Raw genomic sequence first — 16,019 nt, forward strand, 5'->3', positions numbered from 1 at the left:
GCCTCTGGAAGCCCAGTTCTCTAGGGAAGGACGGCCATGCTAGGCAGTTCTCTAGGGATGACCCGGAAGGATGGGCAGGGTACCCAGTCAGGAGTCTGTGCTTTCCGTTGGCCGTTTCTGAGATTTTACCAGAATCCCCTGTGAAGGCTCTGACCTAGGTGCAGTTGTGCTGGGGTGGCCGAGGAGAGGCTGTGGTCTACCTTCCAGTCAACATATATTCCGGACAGCAGTGGAGCCCAGGGCTTGCCTGGAGGGTCTTCGGAGTCCTGTGCAATGCCTCTCTCCCACGTCCGGTCCATTAGCCTGTGAGGTGAGCATCATCTCGTAGGGCACATTTCTTCCCAGGACCCTTCTGCATCCCTGGAGACTTATGCTCTAGGCCAGTGCTTCTTAGAGAAAAAGAAGTGACCACAGACTTTCCAGCCTCCCCTCCTTGACTTGTCATGAATGAAGCCCCTATTGCTGTGAGGCCGCCTTCCTACCCAGACCCTGCCAGGAAACACTGCACAGACGAGAGCACTCACTGAGCCAGAATTTAAAAATAATTATATTAATAATAAATATGTTAAGTTACATTTAAAACAATAAATAGAAAAATAAACTGATAAATAAAACCAACAGGTACAAAATGTCTCAAAACTCCAACCAAAAAGAAAAAAAAAAAAAAGGAAAGGAAAAGGAAACAGAAAGCACAGACACACGGACAGCTGACAGACTAGACAGACAGACATTAGGGAAGGGTGCGAAATGCAACCTTGAGAACCCTTCACAGTTTACACCGTGGCTCCATCCTCTCCTGCTCCCCCTCTTCTCCCCCCTCTCCCCAGACACTCGGTGGCTGACATCTTTGGGGACCCCAGCAGTGCAGGGTAGTGTCTTCTGCAAAGCAGCTGTGTGTCCTGGGCTGGTGGGTGAGGTGGAGTCTGCCCGCTGCAGGCAGAGGCAGGTGGAGGACCAGGTCTACAGAGGCAGGTCGGTGCTGTTGTGCCGAGTCTTCCTGACAGTGCCGTCATCTCGGGGCAGAGCCCTCTGCAGGTTGGACATGGCCACCGTTTTCTTGAGGTCAATCACGGCATAGGAGTCTGAGCTTCGAGCAGGGTGTGGGGTGGGCCCAGGAGCTCCAGATACCGAGGGGTTCTGGGGCCCCTTGGGATGGGCTGTGCCCCAGCCCTTGAGCTCCACCTGGATGTAGTTGAGCTGCCTTGGGGGCTCAGGGCCCGGCCGGCGGAAATCAAAGTTGAAGACCCTTGGGGAGCCTCGGCGGCGGGTCAGAGGGACCGGGAAGCTGCTGTGACTACGGGCGGAGGCTCGGGTGCTGGTGGGCTTCTGTAGCGGGGTTTCATCTTCCTCACCATCAGGGAAGCCATTTGAGGACGGGGTAAGCCCATCCTTGGAGTCCCCATCATCCCCAGCCTCCCCTCCCAGCTGTTGGACTTGGCTCTCCCACACAGGAGGAAGAGGGGGCAGGTTTTCATAGTGCAGCAGGGCAGCCCGACGGTGGGCCAGGCCACTCCACCCTCGCTCCTCTGGGCTCAGTCTCCAGCCAGCCCCTTGCTGCAGACCTCCACTGACATTCTCATAGGTGCATTTGGGCTGGGCTGGGCACTCGGAAGGGCCCTCGTTGTTGTTGTTGTGGAGGGGAGGGTCCTGCATGCTGGGGCAGAGGCTCTGGCACTTCATCACCTGTCGTCGAGCAGGCGTGGGGCCCAACACGAACTTGACCTGCCCTGGCTGCAGGAACACCTGTGGGTCCCGCTGGTCGGAGACCTGTGTCTGTGGTGGGAAGGGCACTCTGCCCTCAGGCAGTGGCTGCAGGCAGTGGCGACTCCTGCGGTCCTCTTCCCCGGTTGGTGTGTTGACATAGGTGTGAGACTGCAGGGGTAAAGAGGTTAAGTGAATCAGGTGGTTTCAAGGCCTGGGAGAATGGGGAGGGCAGAGGGACAGGACCAGAGAGGACAGGAAAAGAGCTAGAGTTTTTCCTGTGGCCTCCAACAAGCTGCCACCCCTGCTTGGGTAGAGGCAGGCTGTACACTGCATCAAGTCTCTTCTGTTCTCACAACCGTCCCTAGGCCCACCCCACCACATGTGCACCTGCTCATCCGAGGCAATGAGGGTCTGGGTGGACTCTTCCCCAGGCGACGGGTGTCGCAGACTGCTTGTGGAGGGTCGGCGCGGAGCAGAGGAGAACCGTGGGCCTTCTCCAGGGCAGCCAGGGAAGCCATTGGAGAAGCTGGAGACTGTGTAGCCTAGAGGTGGGTTCAGGGGAAGCAGCCAAGGTAAGGGGTATGGGAGCCAACTGACAGTCATTTGCAAACAAACACATGCACACATACTGGGGTGCCCTGCAACTCTTCCAGTGGCAAGCAAGAAGCTCTCACGGCCCCTTGTATGACTTACTGCCCTCCACTCCCCTGTACCTGTGCAGTCAAACCCTGCCCTGACTTCTGAAGCCGTCCCGAGGCTGACCTCACCTCCTATTTGCTCACATACTTACTAAACACTGACGGCACACCTGTCACCCCTGGACCATCCTATGACCAGGCAGGCTTTGCCAGGGAGCCCCAGGGAAACCTCACAAACACAGGGGACGTTTTAGCCCTTTCTGTCTCTCACAGACAGGCCAGGGAGTACAATGCTCAGGGCTATGTGGTCTGAGTCAGTGGTCCGTCAAGCACAGATCACAGGAACCTCCACACAAACATGAGCAGAGATGGTTGCGCCCGCAAGCCACAAGTGTACTTCGTATGAGATCCGGGCCAGGAGATGAAAGGAAGCAGAAAGCTCCAGACTGCTGTTTCTATGGCAACCCAACATCTTCCTGTCTGCTCCCCAACCATTAGTTGACCCAAGGCCCAGGACTCTGCAGCTCCAGCTTGAGTCACCCAACTAGCCCTGCCCAGGACTGCTCCATCCTCAGGAATGGCTCTGATGATGGAAGAACGTCCAGGAAGGCTGGCTCACCCCCACAGTCAGTCCCCTACCTGCTAGTGTGACTTGGGCCTCCCAGACTAGAGCTCATGTGTGTGTATGACAGGGTGCTGGGATGGGGTCTCCTCACCCGTGGGCTGGGAGGAGCCTCGAGGGAGGTCAAGCTCTTGTGGGTGGCTGTTCCGTGTGATGATGACCGGCTCTTCTGTCACATTGATGCTGTTACACTGCATGAGGTCCTGCAGCAGGTTGAAGATTTCCTCTGCCCTTGAGCACTTGAACGCAAAGATCCCTGGAGGAGGTGAAGAAGCAGTGAGGGCTCCCCCAGCCCTCTCTGGTACAGAAAGGTCAGCCAGCCAAAGGAAGGCCATGACCCTGACCTCCACTCTCACAAGGTTCCCTGAGCATTCTTTGCAGAGAGAGGCAGAGGTGCCCCAGAATCCCAGTGATACTGGAGGGGTGGGGGATAAGCCCCAGGCACCCAGTTCCCTACACTACCTTCTATTTTCCCAAGCCCCAGGACATTTGTTTTCATAAGGATAGGTGTCTTCTGGGGTTGGGGATTTAGCTCAGTGGTAGAGCGCTTGCCTAGCAAGCGCAAGGCCCTGGGTTCAGTCCCCAGCTCCGAAAAAAAGAACCAAAAAAAAAAAAAAAAAGGATAGGTGTCTTCTGGGGAGGAGAGCCCACCATGGATAGAGCCCCCATCTTCCTGTCTCCTCACTTATGTCCCTCACAGAGCTTGGGGAGAGACACAGCAAGGCAGTCCGGTGCTTCTTCATGCGGTAGGCCTCTAAGCACTTCCAAGACCAGTCTGTCCCTAAAGTGGCAGGACTTGACTGAGCACATGGAACTCAATGGCTCTAAAGATGCCAGCCTGGGGCTCTGTAACACAGGCCTATGGGATAGCTTGTGCACACATCCACAGCAAACATAGATGTTACCAGGTATGGCACCACACACACAGTTGAGCATTAAGTGCAAGGCTAACCTGAGCTACCCATGAAAACCCTCTCTCAAAAAACCACGGTGTGTAAGGGGTTCCTAGCACACACAGAGCCCTGATTTACTCTCCAGCGCCACACCCACAGAATGATAGATACAGTTACATTGGGACATGGACAGTGAATATCACATCGCTGTTTTATATTGCTACCCATTAGCTCCAGCATAGGGTAATGGAATTTTGTAGAAACAGAATGAGAAAGGTGACAAATATGTAAAAGCTGGGCAAGATCAGAAGGACAGAAATGGTGGCACTGGTTGTAATCTTGAACTTGGGAGGTGAGAGAAGGATTCCCATGAACTTGGAGACCAGTCAGGACCACATATAACAAGACCATCTCAAAGGGGCGGGGCAGGGAGAGAAGGAGGAGGAAGACAAAGAGGGAAGGGAGGGAGAGGGGGGAGAAAGAAAGGAATGTGAGGTGGGCTGGGGTACAGCAAAAGCCTGGTGTTAGGGGAGAGACAGCTCTGTCTGCCTGCAGCACAATCCCAAGAAGGACTCCTTGTGCTGAGCATGTGTGGACCTAAGAAGCAAGTCCTAGGCCTCAAGCCCTAACCTCAAGCTCATGAGTAGCCTGCCAGCCCTGAGCTCCACTGCTCAGGTGACGGCAGACAAAGGTCAGGCTGTAGAAGGTTACACTGTATGCGAGAGACCCAAGTTCCCGCTGCCCAAATCTCTGTGCGAGCTTCTCAGCCGAGCTGCCAGCCTCCTGCCTGACTTCTCCTCCACTGTGCATGGAGCCCAGGGTGTAAGATCTGGCAGCTCAGGTTTTCCCTACTGCAGAGGCAGTAAGGACCCTGAAACCGTGGCAACAGTGGAAAGAGTTGTCTTTGCCATGTGGACTCTGGTCGAGGAGCACTGGCTCCTTCCATGGACTGTGTACCAAGTGTTCGCACCAAGGCATCTAGGGAGAACAGCAATGACTGAGGTGTGGAAGAGGACTGCTCTAGGTCCACGTAATTCCATAATAACACGCTCTAGGCCTTTGGCTGAGACCTTTCCCTGCTCTGAACAATAATGCCAAGGCCGATGCCTGCTGGTAGGGTGTTAGGGCCATTCTTCACTTCTGTAACAACCCAGGCCCTGTCCTGGAGGGCAGGGCTGTACTCACCCTGGCCTGTCTGACAGCGGCGGCCACTCTCAAAGGAGAAGAGATTGGAGTCGTAGCCATAGCGCCGCAGGCAGAGGTAGGGCCAGCGGACAGCTTCCTGCTGGTGCAGGTGCAGCACCAGCTCGCTCTGGGTCAGCTCCATCACCCCTGAGCCCAACTCCACCCCTTCATCATCCACATTTGTCACCTGTAGGGAGAAGTGACCAAGGTCAACAGAGAAGCTACGAAGTGTCTGCAAGGACCCTGAGACATGGGGACGCAGCATCATGAAGGGCTAGAGCTAGGAGACAGAGTTGCTCCTAGCTGTACCAAGAGATCCCTTGGTCACACAGAGCAGTGCCATGAGTCAGAGTTTTCAGGGGGTTGGGGGAAGTCTCTCCTATGAGCCTCAGCTCTGTTGTTTGCACAAACAGGAAAGAGGTCATCTGCTGACCTCCCAGGCCAGGTGGTTAACTGTCCAATGTTCAAGAACTTCCTGGGGCTTAACAGTGTGGAGGGGTTTAACTGTTAATTCAAAATCTAAAGTCTTGTTGACAGGCCCAAGGCAGAACAAATACAGCCAGCTTCCAACCCAGGAACTGTGCAAACTTGCTGAGTGTCCCTCTCCAGTTGGGCAGGAGAAACACAGGCCCAGAAAAAACCCAGTTGAGAGGAGATGGCGCCTCCTATGGGATGTAGGGAACTTAGGCTCACAAAACCCAGTGTTTCTTCTTGTGCTATGTGTGCTCTACTTAAAACATGATTCCTGGTAGTAAGAGAGGAGAGAGAGGGAGAGGGAGAGGGAGAATAAAAAATAAGAAACAAAGGTCAGGTTTTCCCTCTCACACTACCTCAGAGGCCAAGAGCAAGCATCAGGAGCCTTATTGGGCCCACAGCCACAGCCTGTCATCTTCCTTTCCCTAGAGACACAGGAAGCCTAACCTCAAGGGGACGTTGGGACTTGAGTGGACAGAGGGTCTGGGTACCTTGAACTTGGTAGGGTGGTTGTGTGGCACGCTGTCTCTGTCCAGGCAGCTACAGCAGCTCCCCATGGTGTCAGAGCAGCCTATCAGCCCTGGGGAAAGACAAGAGATGAACAGGTCACCAGCAGCCCTGCCAAGCTGCTCTGCTCTGTGCAGAATACTGCACTGTGAGCACGTCCTCTGTCCAACAGGCTGTGTGACACAGACACACCCTGAGGGGATTCTGTCTCAATCCATGGCCAAACACACTTGGGATAAACATTAATTCAAGTTAGAATGAGTTAAGGATTCCCGTAGGTGGGGGCAGGATGGTAAGCTTCTCAGAGGTTAACGTTCAATCTGGCCCCTGACAAGTACACAGGATTTTGACCCGTGAAGTGATATGGATGGAGTCTTGAGCAGGATAGATGTGAGGTGTTGGGAGTGGCTGCCTCAGTTGTGTGCTGGCCTGAGGTCTTCATCTGGATTCAGCAAACACAGGGTCACGTGGGCATCCCAGACACCATCTTGTCCCTCTCCTTTCCTCAGTTTTCACCTTACCCATTCCGCTCCAAACTTGTTCTCCCTTTCTTCCCTTGCCCCCACCCCAATATCCACCAGAAGTTACTATTTCCGACGTTCTCTTCAAGTGAGCTGTTGCTACATTGTGGTCTTAAGACATACTTCATGACTGGACACTGGGACTCACAGAGACTCTTCTGTTTCCCAGGCATTGGGAGCAAAGGTGCACACTGTATTTCTTCACTGAGAAAAACCCAAAATGCTGCAGCCCAGCATGTAGCTGTTCAGCGTAGATTCTTTACTTGGAGCCGACTCCCAACACTCTAAAGCTAAAACAACAAAAGACTGCACTTTCTTCCCAGAGGCCAGAAGCAGAGGTAAGAGACCTTAGCTAGCTTTTCCCTCAAGACACTGGTAATCGAATGACATGTCACAACCGACAGCTTTCTGCCTTAATAAGGAGAGGACAGCACTCAGGCCTTTGTGATCCAAGGGAATGAGAGATACGTGGAGAGATCCCAAATGGAGGTTTTGTGGTTGTTTTGGCTTTAACGCTGGAGATCTAACCTAGTGCTTCATACTTGCTAGGTAAGGGCTCTAAGGCTTCTAGGCCCCCGCCTGAAGTTTTAAGAGGTTCACTTTGCTGCAAAAAATAAAGATAGTAAGTAAGTAAATAAGGCAGTGGCTTATCCAGGAATGTCTGCTGTGTCTATAGAACCCCGAGCCACACAGAGGCCTATTCCCTACATTCCTCCCACATCGAGAAACTCTACAATGCCAGTACCTAAACCACAGGTCTTACCTCACCCAGGCCATCGGGGTGCTGACCGTGGGAGGGGCATGGGAAAGGGTCCCACTTTATTCCCCTTGTTCTTGGTGGGGTGTCATGGCAGAGTGTCTGCAGAGACTTCACCTGGATCCCTGGGGGTCACACCTGGGGCTCACCTAGCACAGGAGACAGAGACCACACATTAATGGAGACCTATTCTCAACCTCAGCTCTTCAGGAAATAGACTTGTTATCAGTGTAGCCCACCTGAACTTATCTGGTCTAGGCTCTAGTGGGTCAGAAGATTGTGGATAAAAAGGCCACAGATTCTCAGCCCTGAAAGGAACTTAGGACCAAAGACAATGAGTTCTGAGGAGTCTGGTACCTTCAGTTCACAGCCCTCAATGGAGCGCCCTCTGAATCCCGGTATATAAGCCTCTCAGAACATCACCTAGTTGTGAGGTGGTGACCCATAATTTTAATTCCAACACTCAGAGGGCAGAGGCAGAAGATGTCTGAGTTCAAGGCTAGCCTGGTCCACAGAGCCAAGGCTACACAGAAAACACTGTCCCAACTTCCCGTCCCCCACCCCCCCAAAAAAATCCCCAACCAAAACCAAAACCAAAACCCAAATACATCACCTGACCATTGCACAGAATTTTATCCCTATAAAAAGCTTTCTTTCTCAGAAGAACAATATAACAGTATGATTTGGGAAACCAACATTTTAGAATGTTTTGTTGTTATGATATATCGGGTGCGGGGCGGAGGGGGGGGTGTCATTCTCCCTCCACTATCTCTATTCGTGCCCCTGGGGGTTGTTGTTGTTTTGGGTTTTTTTTTTTTTTTTTTGAGGAAACATCTATCAACTATGGGAGTTCTAGTTGAGGTAATTTCTAGAAGTAGTTATAAATAAAGCACTTCACATTTGAAAGCGGGACAGACTTTCTGTTCCTAGGGTCAGAAAGGTCCAATTATAACAAGAGGCAAAATTTCAGATTATCTGAGGCCTACCTAGGTAGATGAATCAACAAACCAGGACTCTGAAGAAAACCCTTGAAATCCCACCTTCCCTTTCCAGGAAAACAGTACTTCCCGGGGTCCCCCTCACAACTCTTAGGTAAAAGAACCCCTCTCTTGGTCTGGCTTATTCCTTGGAAGGAGGAAGCAGGCTGAAGGAAGTGTGCGCAGGCTAAAGGTAGGTAGTGGGGGAAAAAAAAAAAAACCACCAAACATGGGGGTTTGTTTAAACTATCAACAGGGAGTTGGGAAGGGGTGTGAGGTCAAGAGCTACTGGATGCAGGATGGGAGAGGGATTACATCTTTCTGACAGCCCACTTGTTCTTTAAAATATTAAACACATTATCGGATGGTCCATTGAGGGGGATTATATTGGGTGGGATGGGGGAGGTTATGTCTGAGGTAGGTAGGGTTGGGTACAGGCACCAGATGGAGGTATGAGATCTGAAAATGTATACGAAGCCTTGTGAGAAGGTGGGCTGCAAGAAGCATGCAAAGGCTGGGTTTCAGGACCGCAGAAGCCTTTGGGCCATTGAGCAGAGAAGGAGGTGACTGTGGGCGTTTCAGAGGATTGGGAGCGTGAGGGGGTTCTGCGGGATCCCGAAGACCCGAAGGTGCAACTAGGGGGAGGGAAGAGGGTGGGGTCTGGGAAGCGAAAGGCAGAACTGGTAACAGGAGGTTTTTCTAGATACCCAGACGGAACGCGGAGGTTGCGGCCGCGCTCCGAGCCTGGATCCCCGCCCCCAGCCCCCGGTCCGCCGCTAGCCTGTCTGCTTAGGGCTTTCTAGGGTAGGAACGGAGACTGCGGCGCGGCACGACCGGGCCTCGGTAGAGCCGCCTGGTCCCCGCCCCGCTGCGCCCCGACTCACATCGCCCCGCGGCCCGGGCGGCGCCGGGCCCCGCTCCCGGGTCCCGCTGCAGCAGCCGCCGCCCGCCCGCAGCTAAGGCCTCCCAGCCCCGCCCCGCTCCGCGCCCGCGGGGTCGGAGGTCGCTGGCTGCACCAACGAGACGCTGCGAGCGGACCGACCCCAGCCGGGGCAACCGGCGCGCAGCCTAGAAGGTCCCTTTGGAGGACTTTGCAGTCCGGGACAGAGAGCATGCGCAGACGCCAGAGGGCGCTCGGGGCCGGTGACTAGGACTCCTGAGGGGCGTGGCCTGTCTGGAGAAGGGGCGCGGGGCGGGATAGGGCGGAGACAGAGGTAGGAGCAATCTCTCAAGCCGAAGAGAATCACGAAAGATAGCAAAGCGGATCTGAGGAGTCTGGACCAGACTCGGAATCCAGGAGGGGAAGTGGTGAGGGACCGACCACTGGGGACAAAGGGGAGGGCTGTAAAGGCCCGCAGAGGGGGCGGGGCTTAAGCCGGGGGTGGGCCGAGAGACAGTTCGCAGCTTGGCGGTACACGGGTGCCTGTGCCCTTCCTGTCCTGAGACCCACGAGCGCTTTCCTTGGTCTGAAGCACCTGCCTGGTTGGGACCGCTTGGGGGCGTGGCCGACGGCAGGTCTCTGCTGTACAGCGTTGTCGCTTAGCCACGCAGAGACCCTTTCGGAATCTTGATTCCCACTCGTAAACCTGCAGCTAGACAGAGACCCCCAAGAGAACTCGGTAAGCACACGTTGAGCCTCTGCCTTGCAGGTGGACCGGCCAAGTTCTAGGAAGAATTGGGGGCTATGCCTAGAGGCCACTTTGTGAAAGCCTACACTCCCCTCCCCCTTTTCCTCTGATTCGGGGACACCTTCCCTTGTCTACTGCTCTCCAGCCTCTGGGGCCTCTCATCCTTCCACGAACCGGTGTTGTTTGGGGAAGGTCGACCCCCCCGAATCTAGTTGCACCTGAGGGGCTGGGGAGCCAGTGTTTGGCCTGTTCTTACCTGAAAGGAGAGAGGAAGGGAACTATGGGAGGAAACCAGAACGTTAGTAAGATGGGGTCTAATGGTAACGGGAGGTGAATTAGAGTAGGGGACAGGAAGGATGTTGGGTAGAGGTGTGTTTTCTGATACTTGTTGCTGGACAGTTCCATGCAAACCAGAACTAATCTGGAAGAGAGTCCCAAGTCTTCTGGGGCCCCAGAACCTACCCCACACACAACCTTGTTGCATGGAGCTGAACCAGTGCTAAGGGGTGGGACTGTTTCTAGCCCTGAATGTGGATAGTTCATTCTGGCCACCTTCCACAGGAAACCTGGTGTGAGGGACAGAACAGGAAGGAAGCAGGTGGGTGTGGAGCGGGGAATAGGGAAGGGTGGCGCTGGGTATAGGAAGGGGCACTGAGGGAGTGCTTGGAGTTGGAAGGTACTCTAAACTGAGCCTGCTGGCCATCCCCAAAGCCCAGTGATTTACTGGCAGTCCTCCTAAGCCCTGCTGTCAGACTCCATCCCAGTTCGAGAATCGTCTCAGACACCGAATAAACATATAAGTTTGCCTTGGCTACCCCCACCCCACACAGCCCAACCCCTTCACCTAGAATCCGTGTACATCCTTGTTCTCCCCGGCTACTGTGTTTCTTCTTGTTCACTAGCCTGGGACCTCAGTGAGAGCAGGGCCCCTCTTTTCCCTACTTCAGTAGACACTGTGATCCCAAATAGACTGTGGCTAACTACACAGGTTGCACTGGGACTGTCCATTAAAATTACTGCTGTGAAGCTGGCTGTGGTGGTGCATGCCTTGGATCTCAGCCCTTTGGAGGTAGAGGCAGGAGGATCAGGAGTTCAAAGCCAGCCTTGGCTCTGAAACTCCCTCCCCACCCCCCCACACAAGCACACAGGTGATATAGCTCTTAGTGGAAGATAGCTTACCTGGTTGGTGAGAGGCTACAGGTTTCATCAGAGACAGAATGAATGAACAAAAGTTTCTTGTACCCTCGAGGGAGGAATTTAGACTAGGTGAGGAAACACTGGGTGCTAATTTGGGGGAATGGGCTATGTGTCACTTGAGAACTCAGGGAAGGGACTACTAGTGCAGTCCAGAGAATTTGAGGAGGCCTTTATCCAGGCCCCCAAATTCAGCTGAAAATGTGCAGACTGCGTGGGGCTTGGTAAGAAGGCAGGTCCTGGGGAGGGGTGCACTGAAGAACTAGGGAAGACTGAGGTGGGTAGGAGAGGTCCAACCTGCCCAGAGGCTCATGGGACAGCAACGTGGTTTCTTCTACTGTTGCCTTCTCTTCTAGTTCATCCCAGCTTTGTGAGACCCAAGAATTTGAACTTCATAAACCCAGTGGCTAAACCACCTGCCTTTGCCACCTCTCAGCTGTTTGGTCTTGGATATATATCACTGTTCTCTGAGCCCCAGTCTGGCCATCTGTAAAATGGGTACAATGCTACCTAAGCCACCTGGCTGTTGGCAAGGCTATGAGATGGTATTTGCGGGGTTGGGGATTTAGCTCAGTGGTAGAGCGCTTGCCTAGCCAGCGCAAGGCCCTGGGTTCGGTCCCCAGGTCCGAAAAAAAAAGAAAAAAAAAAGAGAAAAAGAAAAAAAGAGATGGTGTTTGCAAAGCACTTTGGTTCACCTGGCATACTGCAAAAGCTTACTGAATGGGGTGTTCTTATTTTGTTTCTTTCAGGTGACTGTCACCAATGTCAGTTCAGAATTCTGACTGGTCCCTCCAACAGGACAATCCTATCTTCAGGGAGCCAGATCCACCAGTCAACACAGACAGTGATTCAGGCCACCGGCCAGTACAGGGCTATGGGGATATCTCTGTTCAGGTTGTAGGAGTCCCACTCTTTCTGAGACCATGGTGGTCTCGTCCTCTGGCCCTCATTCCCCTCCTGCCAAGTAGGAGGTAGTTTGCATTTCTCTATTAAAACAAAACCTTAGTCAGTCAGGTGTGACAGTGCACACCATTAGTTCCAGAACTCAGTGAGTACAAGGCCAGCCTGGTCTATATATGGAGTATCAAGTTCCAGGCGGGAGAGACGTGCATGTGTGTGTGCGTGTGCACATGCATGTGCGTGTGTGCGTGTGTGCACGTGTGTGTGAGTGTGTGTGCACCACCATACATGTGGAGGTCAGAGGACAACCTGTGGGAGCCAGTCCTCCTCTTCTACCATGTGGACCGTGGGGATCAGACTTAGGCTTGGCGGTGTGGCTTTACCTGCTGAGCCGTCTGTCTCCTGCTTTCTCCCCCTTTGAGCCAAGCTCTAGTCATGCAGCCCTGAAGCTTCAGTCCTACTTCCGCCTCCCAGTGGGCAGGATTATAGGAATGTACAGCCACTTTGTAGACCATTTCTCTTGTCAGGAGGAACTGGGGCTCTGACTTGAATACAGTGCCTCTCCTAGGTCTGGCTTGAGTTGTCAGACCAGATGAGAGGGACTTTGACCCCAGGGAATAACTGAATGGAGGTGGTGTTTGGGGGTTCCCTCCAGGCAGACCTCTGATCAGGAGTGGACCTACTGTTCCGGCTTAGTGAAGAACTGGAAGGCTTTCTCTCCAGGGGCAGAGCTTGGGAGTTGCTGCGGACTGGAAGAGAGGTGATAAGGGAAGAGAAAGCCTAGCCCCACCTCGTTTTCTCCTGTGTCCTTCCTCAGGCTCCTACGTCCTCGAGCTTGGGCCCACCTTGCCCGGATATCAGCCAAGCTTCAAACTGGCCTGGCTTTCGGACCCTCCTGCAGCAGCTTCCACCACAGGACAGTGATGTGGGTCTTCCCCCTCATCCCTCTCCTTCTTCCCCCTCTCCCCACATGGTTAATACGTGGAAAGGCTCTTGGTCTAGAATTCAGGGGGTATGACTAGAAGGCCCAGCTCCGACACTAGCTTGAGTCTCCACACGTAATAACAGGTAGAGTGATGTCCCCTCTGTGTACCCCAGTGCTTACTCAGCTCAAGAGCAAATGGGAAAATGGACATGAACGGCATTTGAAATCAAGAATGGAATGCACAAATGTAGAAATATGATCCTTTAGCATTTATTGAGGCCCCACCATGTACAGCCTAAAGGCTTACACTTCACTAGGGGAGTCAAGGCAGTTATGAAGCAGAGAGAACACAGATCTGAAAAGCGGGGGTGAGATCTAGCTTCATGGGAATGGGAGCCAAGCTATCTGGTGACAGTACCAGGTGCTAAGGGACCGAGTGGTGGCCATTTCCATGAGCAGCACAGTGAACCAAAGGCACTTAAGTGCGTTCTCTTCCCTTTTCCGAGCACAAATGCCGTTCTCTCCTCCCAAGACTCTACCCCTCTGTGGCCCAGGAGCTAGGCCTTATAGAACTTTCCAGTCCTAGTGACATGCTACCCTGAGGCCTGGGTGCATGAGGATCTGTTTTGGCAGGAACGCTACTGTTTGGCCCTAGGGGAGGAGGAACTGGCCCAACTTCGACTTTTCTGTGCCCAGCGGAAGCAGAAATCTCTGGGACAGGGGGTGGCCCGTCTACTGCCTCCTAAGCTTGAAGGCCACACTTGTGAGAAGGTAGGGAGTCTGCCTCCCTTTTCCATTCCAGAGCCTTCCCCTTCCTCTACCCTTTGCTCTCTGGCTTCTGCAGAAGGGCCTTGGGGGACTTTAGTGGAGAAATGGTTTTAGGAGCAATGATTTGGTAAATGGTAGAGAAAACTGGAAGCCAGGTTTTGGGGGGGATCGGTGGCCTTTCTGGTGGATAGGGGCCTGGGATACAATATGAGGTCAGACTGGGAGGTCAGACTGGGAGGTCAGGCTGAATGGAAAGGCCGTGAGAGGAGCTAAGAAGCTTCAGATTCTGACCATCTCGGTGCCGCCCCACCCCTCGCCTGGCAGTGCAAGAAGCTGCTGAACCCAGGGGAGTATGGAGTGTTCGCCGCCAGGGCCGGAGAGCGGTGCTGCTGGCACAGACCTTGTTTTGCCTGCCAGGCCTGTGGCCAGGCCCTGACAAACCTCATCTACTTCTACCACGATGGGCACCTGTACTGTGGCCGTCATCACGCAGAGCTGCTGCGACCTCGATGTCCGGCTTGTGACCAGGTAGAGCACTGAGAGGGGGCACTAGGGGAGTTCTTCCTTGGGGCCAGGAACAAAGGGACACAGAGCAGCTTCCTAGGCTGCAGGCTCACCAGAACTAGGAACCAGCCAGGGCCACACCATTCCTCTCTGTTCTCTTGAGCTATGTGGGACCTGTTGCCTTTATTTATGTCTGCCCTCCCCCATTGTGAGCAGAGGTCCTTAAATTAGTTTGGACTCAGAACGTTTCTGGAGTCTTGAACAGATGTTTATCTCGTCACTATGCCAGATGATCAGTGCTGTACTTGCCCAATGCTAGCAGGATCTTAACATCAACATGAAAGGCCGTATTGAACCATGGGATAGGAGTCAGGGAAGCTCTGGGGTCCAACTTCTGGCTGTGCCACCTGCTACGTGGAAGATCCGGCCTAAAGTGAATCACCCTCCCTGAATCCAAAAGTCACAAAGTACTTCAAATCAGAATGCCTGTGGGCATGGCGTTTATGGGTATAAGGCGTGGTTATTGCAAGGATGAGAGAATGGGTGAGTGAGTGAGTGAATGAATGAATGAATGAATGAATGAATGAACGAACCGGTTTCCTCTTCCTCACCCAGCTGATCTTCTCCCAGCGCTGCACCGAGGCCGAGGGACGACACTGGCACGAGAACCACTTCTGCTGCCAAGACTGCGCAGAGCCCCTGGATGGGGGACGTTATGCCCTGCCGGGGGGTAGCCCGTGCTGCCCCAGCTGCTTTGCGAGACGCTACAGAAGTGGGGGCTCTAGCTCAATAGGGGCAGCGGAAGGACAGGCGTCCCTTGGTAATGGAGGGGATGGTGCAGATCTTAATGGGAGGGAGCAGCGGCTTGGGCTGAGCATGGAAGGGGGTAATCTCCCAGGCCAGAACCCCTCGCCCCATACCCACGCTGTCCTACAACAACCACTGCTCCAGCAACACCTCGTCCACCCACCGCAACCCCCAGACGCGAGCATTGGGGCCCGCAGTTCTCACCGCGCGTCCCTGGCCTGCGAGCTCCAAGGGCCTCTTGAACCCACCCGGCGGGGCTGCGGCGCCGGACTCGCTCCCAAGCGGGGGAGGCGGTCGCCCACTGGTGGACGGAGGCGGGGGCCCCTGGGGTAGACTGGCGGCAGCGGTGGCGCGCACGGCACAGCCTGGGGCGGGGCGGGAGGCCGCACGCAACCCTGGCCCGCCTCTTGCACAGAGATTTGGGGGCTCTGAGATGGGCATTTCTGATGGGTTTGGAACAGGAGAAGGACCTGATCCAAGTGTCGGCTGGAACCGTGCCTCCTCGGATGACAAGATCACCTCCCGAGCTGCGCTTCCCTCTGCAGTGGCAATCCCGAGTGAGGCGTCCAAACAGCGGGATAGAAACAGCCCACAGACACCCAAAGAGGGCAGCCCCTGCCCCACCTGCTCCTCTTCCTCTGAGTCGGAACCCGAAGGCTATTTCTTCGGCCAGCGCCTTCCAGATCTCTGGAAGACCCCTGAAAACCTCCAAGCAGATGACAGAGGCATCTCCAGGAAGCATTGCGCTATTTGTTAGTGGCGCGGTCTGGAAATCGGGGTAGTGAGATTGTGGGATGGGGAGTGGGGGATCTGTGAAGCGAGATAACAAGGCTGTGCTGTGTAAAAACCTGAGACTGAAGGCAGTCAGGCACGCGGGACAATCCCATTGGTACTGCACGCTCTTCTGACCTGAAGGACACTTTCTTGGGAGCACATCACTGCCATGAGCCTCCAGGGTGAGCTATCCCCTATCCCCAAAGACTGGGCTAGCCACACTGTCAGCACCTTGCTTAAA

General features: G+C 54.2%; 2 protein-coding genes across 5 annotated transcripts; one reads left to right on the forward strand and one right to left on the reverse strand.

Moving 5' to 3' along the window:
• Window positions 1–529: 529 nt before the first annotated feature.
• On the reverse strand, window positions 530–15,339 carry Frs3 (fibroblast growth factor receptor substrate 3). 3 transcript variants are annotated; one of them, XM_063267085.1, is made up of 7 exons: window positions 15,209–15,339; window positions 7,308–7,450; window positions 6,008–6,096; window positions 5,043–5,229; window positions 3,059–3,220; window positions 2,092–2,246; window positions 530–1,872 (listed from the first exon to the last, which is right to left on the reverse strand). In XM_063267085.1, exons 3-7 carry the CDS (start codon window positions 6,071–6,073, stop codon window positions 961–963), a joined length of 1,482 nt encoding a protein of 493 aa, XP_063123155.1. In that variant the 5' UTR covers window positions 6,074–6,096; window positions 7,308–7,450; window positions 15,209–15,339; the 3' UTR covers window positions 530–960. The 3 variants fall into 3 exon arrangements, with proteins under 3 accessions (XP_063123155.1, NP_001017382.2, XP_063123156.1); NM_001017382.2 differs by lacking the exon at window positions 15,209–15,339 and adding an exon at window positions 9,163–9,256; XM_063267086.1 differs by lacking the exon at window positions 15,209–15,339 and adding an exon at window positions 7,541–9,148.
• Window positions 9,682–15,931, forward strand: Prickle4 (prickle planar cell polarity protein 4). Of its 2 annotated transcripts, NM_001427023.1 has the most exons (7): window positions 9,682–9,897; window positions 11,850–11,994; window positions 12,818–12,925; window positions 13,559–13,696; window positions 14,018–14,221; window positions 14,813–15,017; window positions 15,466–15,931. In NM_001427023.1, exons 2-7 carry the CDS (start codon window positions 11,863–11,865, stop codon window positions 15,759–15,761), a joined length of 1,083 nt encoding a protein of 360 aa, NP_001413952.1. In that variant the 5' UTR covers window positions 9,682–9,897; window positions 11,850–11,862; the 3' UTR covers window positions 15,762–15,931. The 2 variants fall into 2 exon arrangements, with proteins under 2 accessions (NP_001413952.1, XP_038940418.1); XM_039084490.2 differs by lacking the exon at window positions 9,682–9,897 and having other exon boundaries at window positions 11,863–11,994; window positions 15,469–15,761.
• Window positions 15,932–16,019: the final 88 nt, after the last annotated feature.

Source organism: Rattus norvegicus, chromosome 9, assembly GCF_036323735.1.
Source record: "Rattus norvegicus strain BN/NHsdMcwi chromosome 9, GRCr8, whole genome shotgun sequence".
Lineage (NCBI taxonomy): Eukaryota > Metazoa > Chordata > Mammalia > Rodentia > Muridae > Rattus > Rattus norvegicus.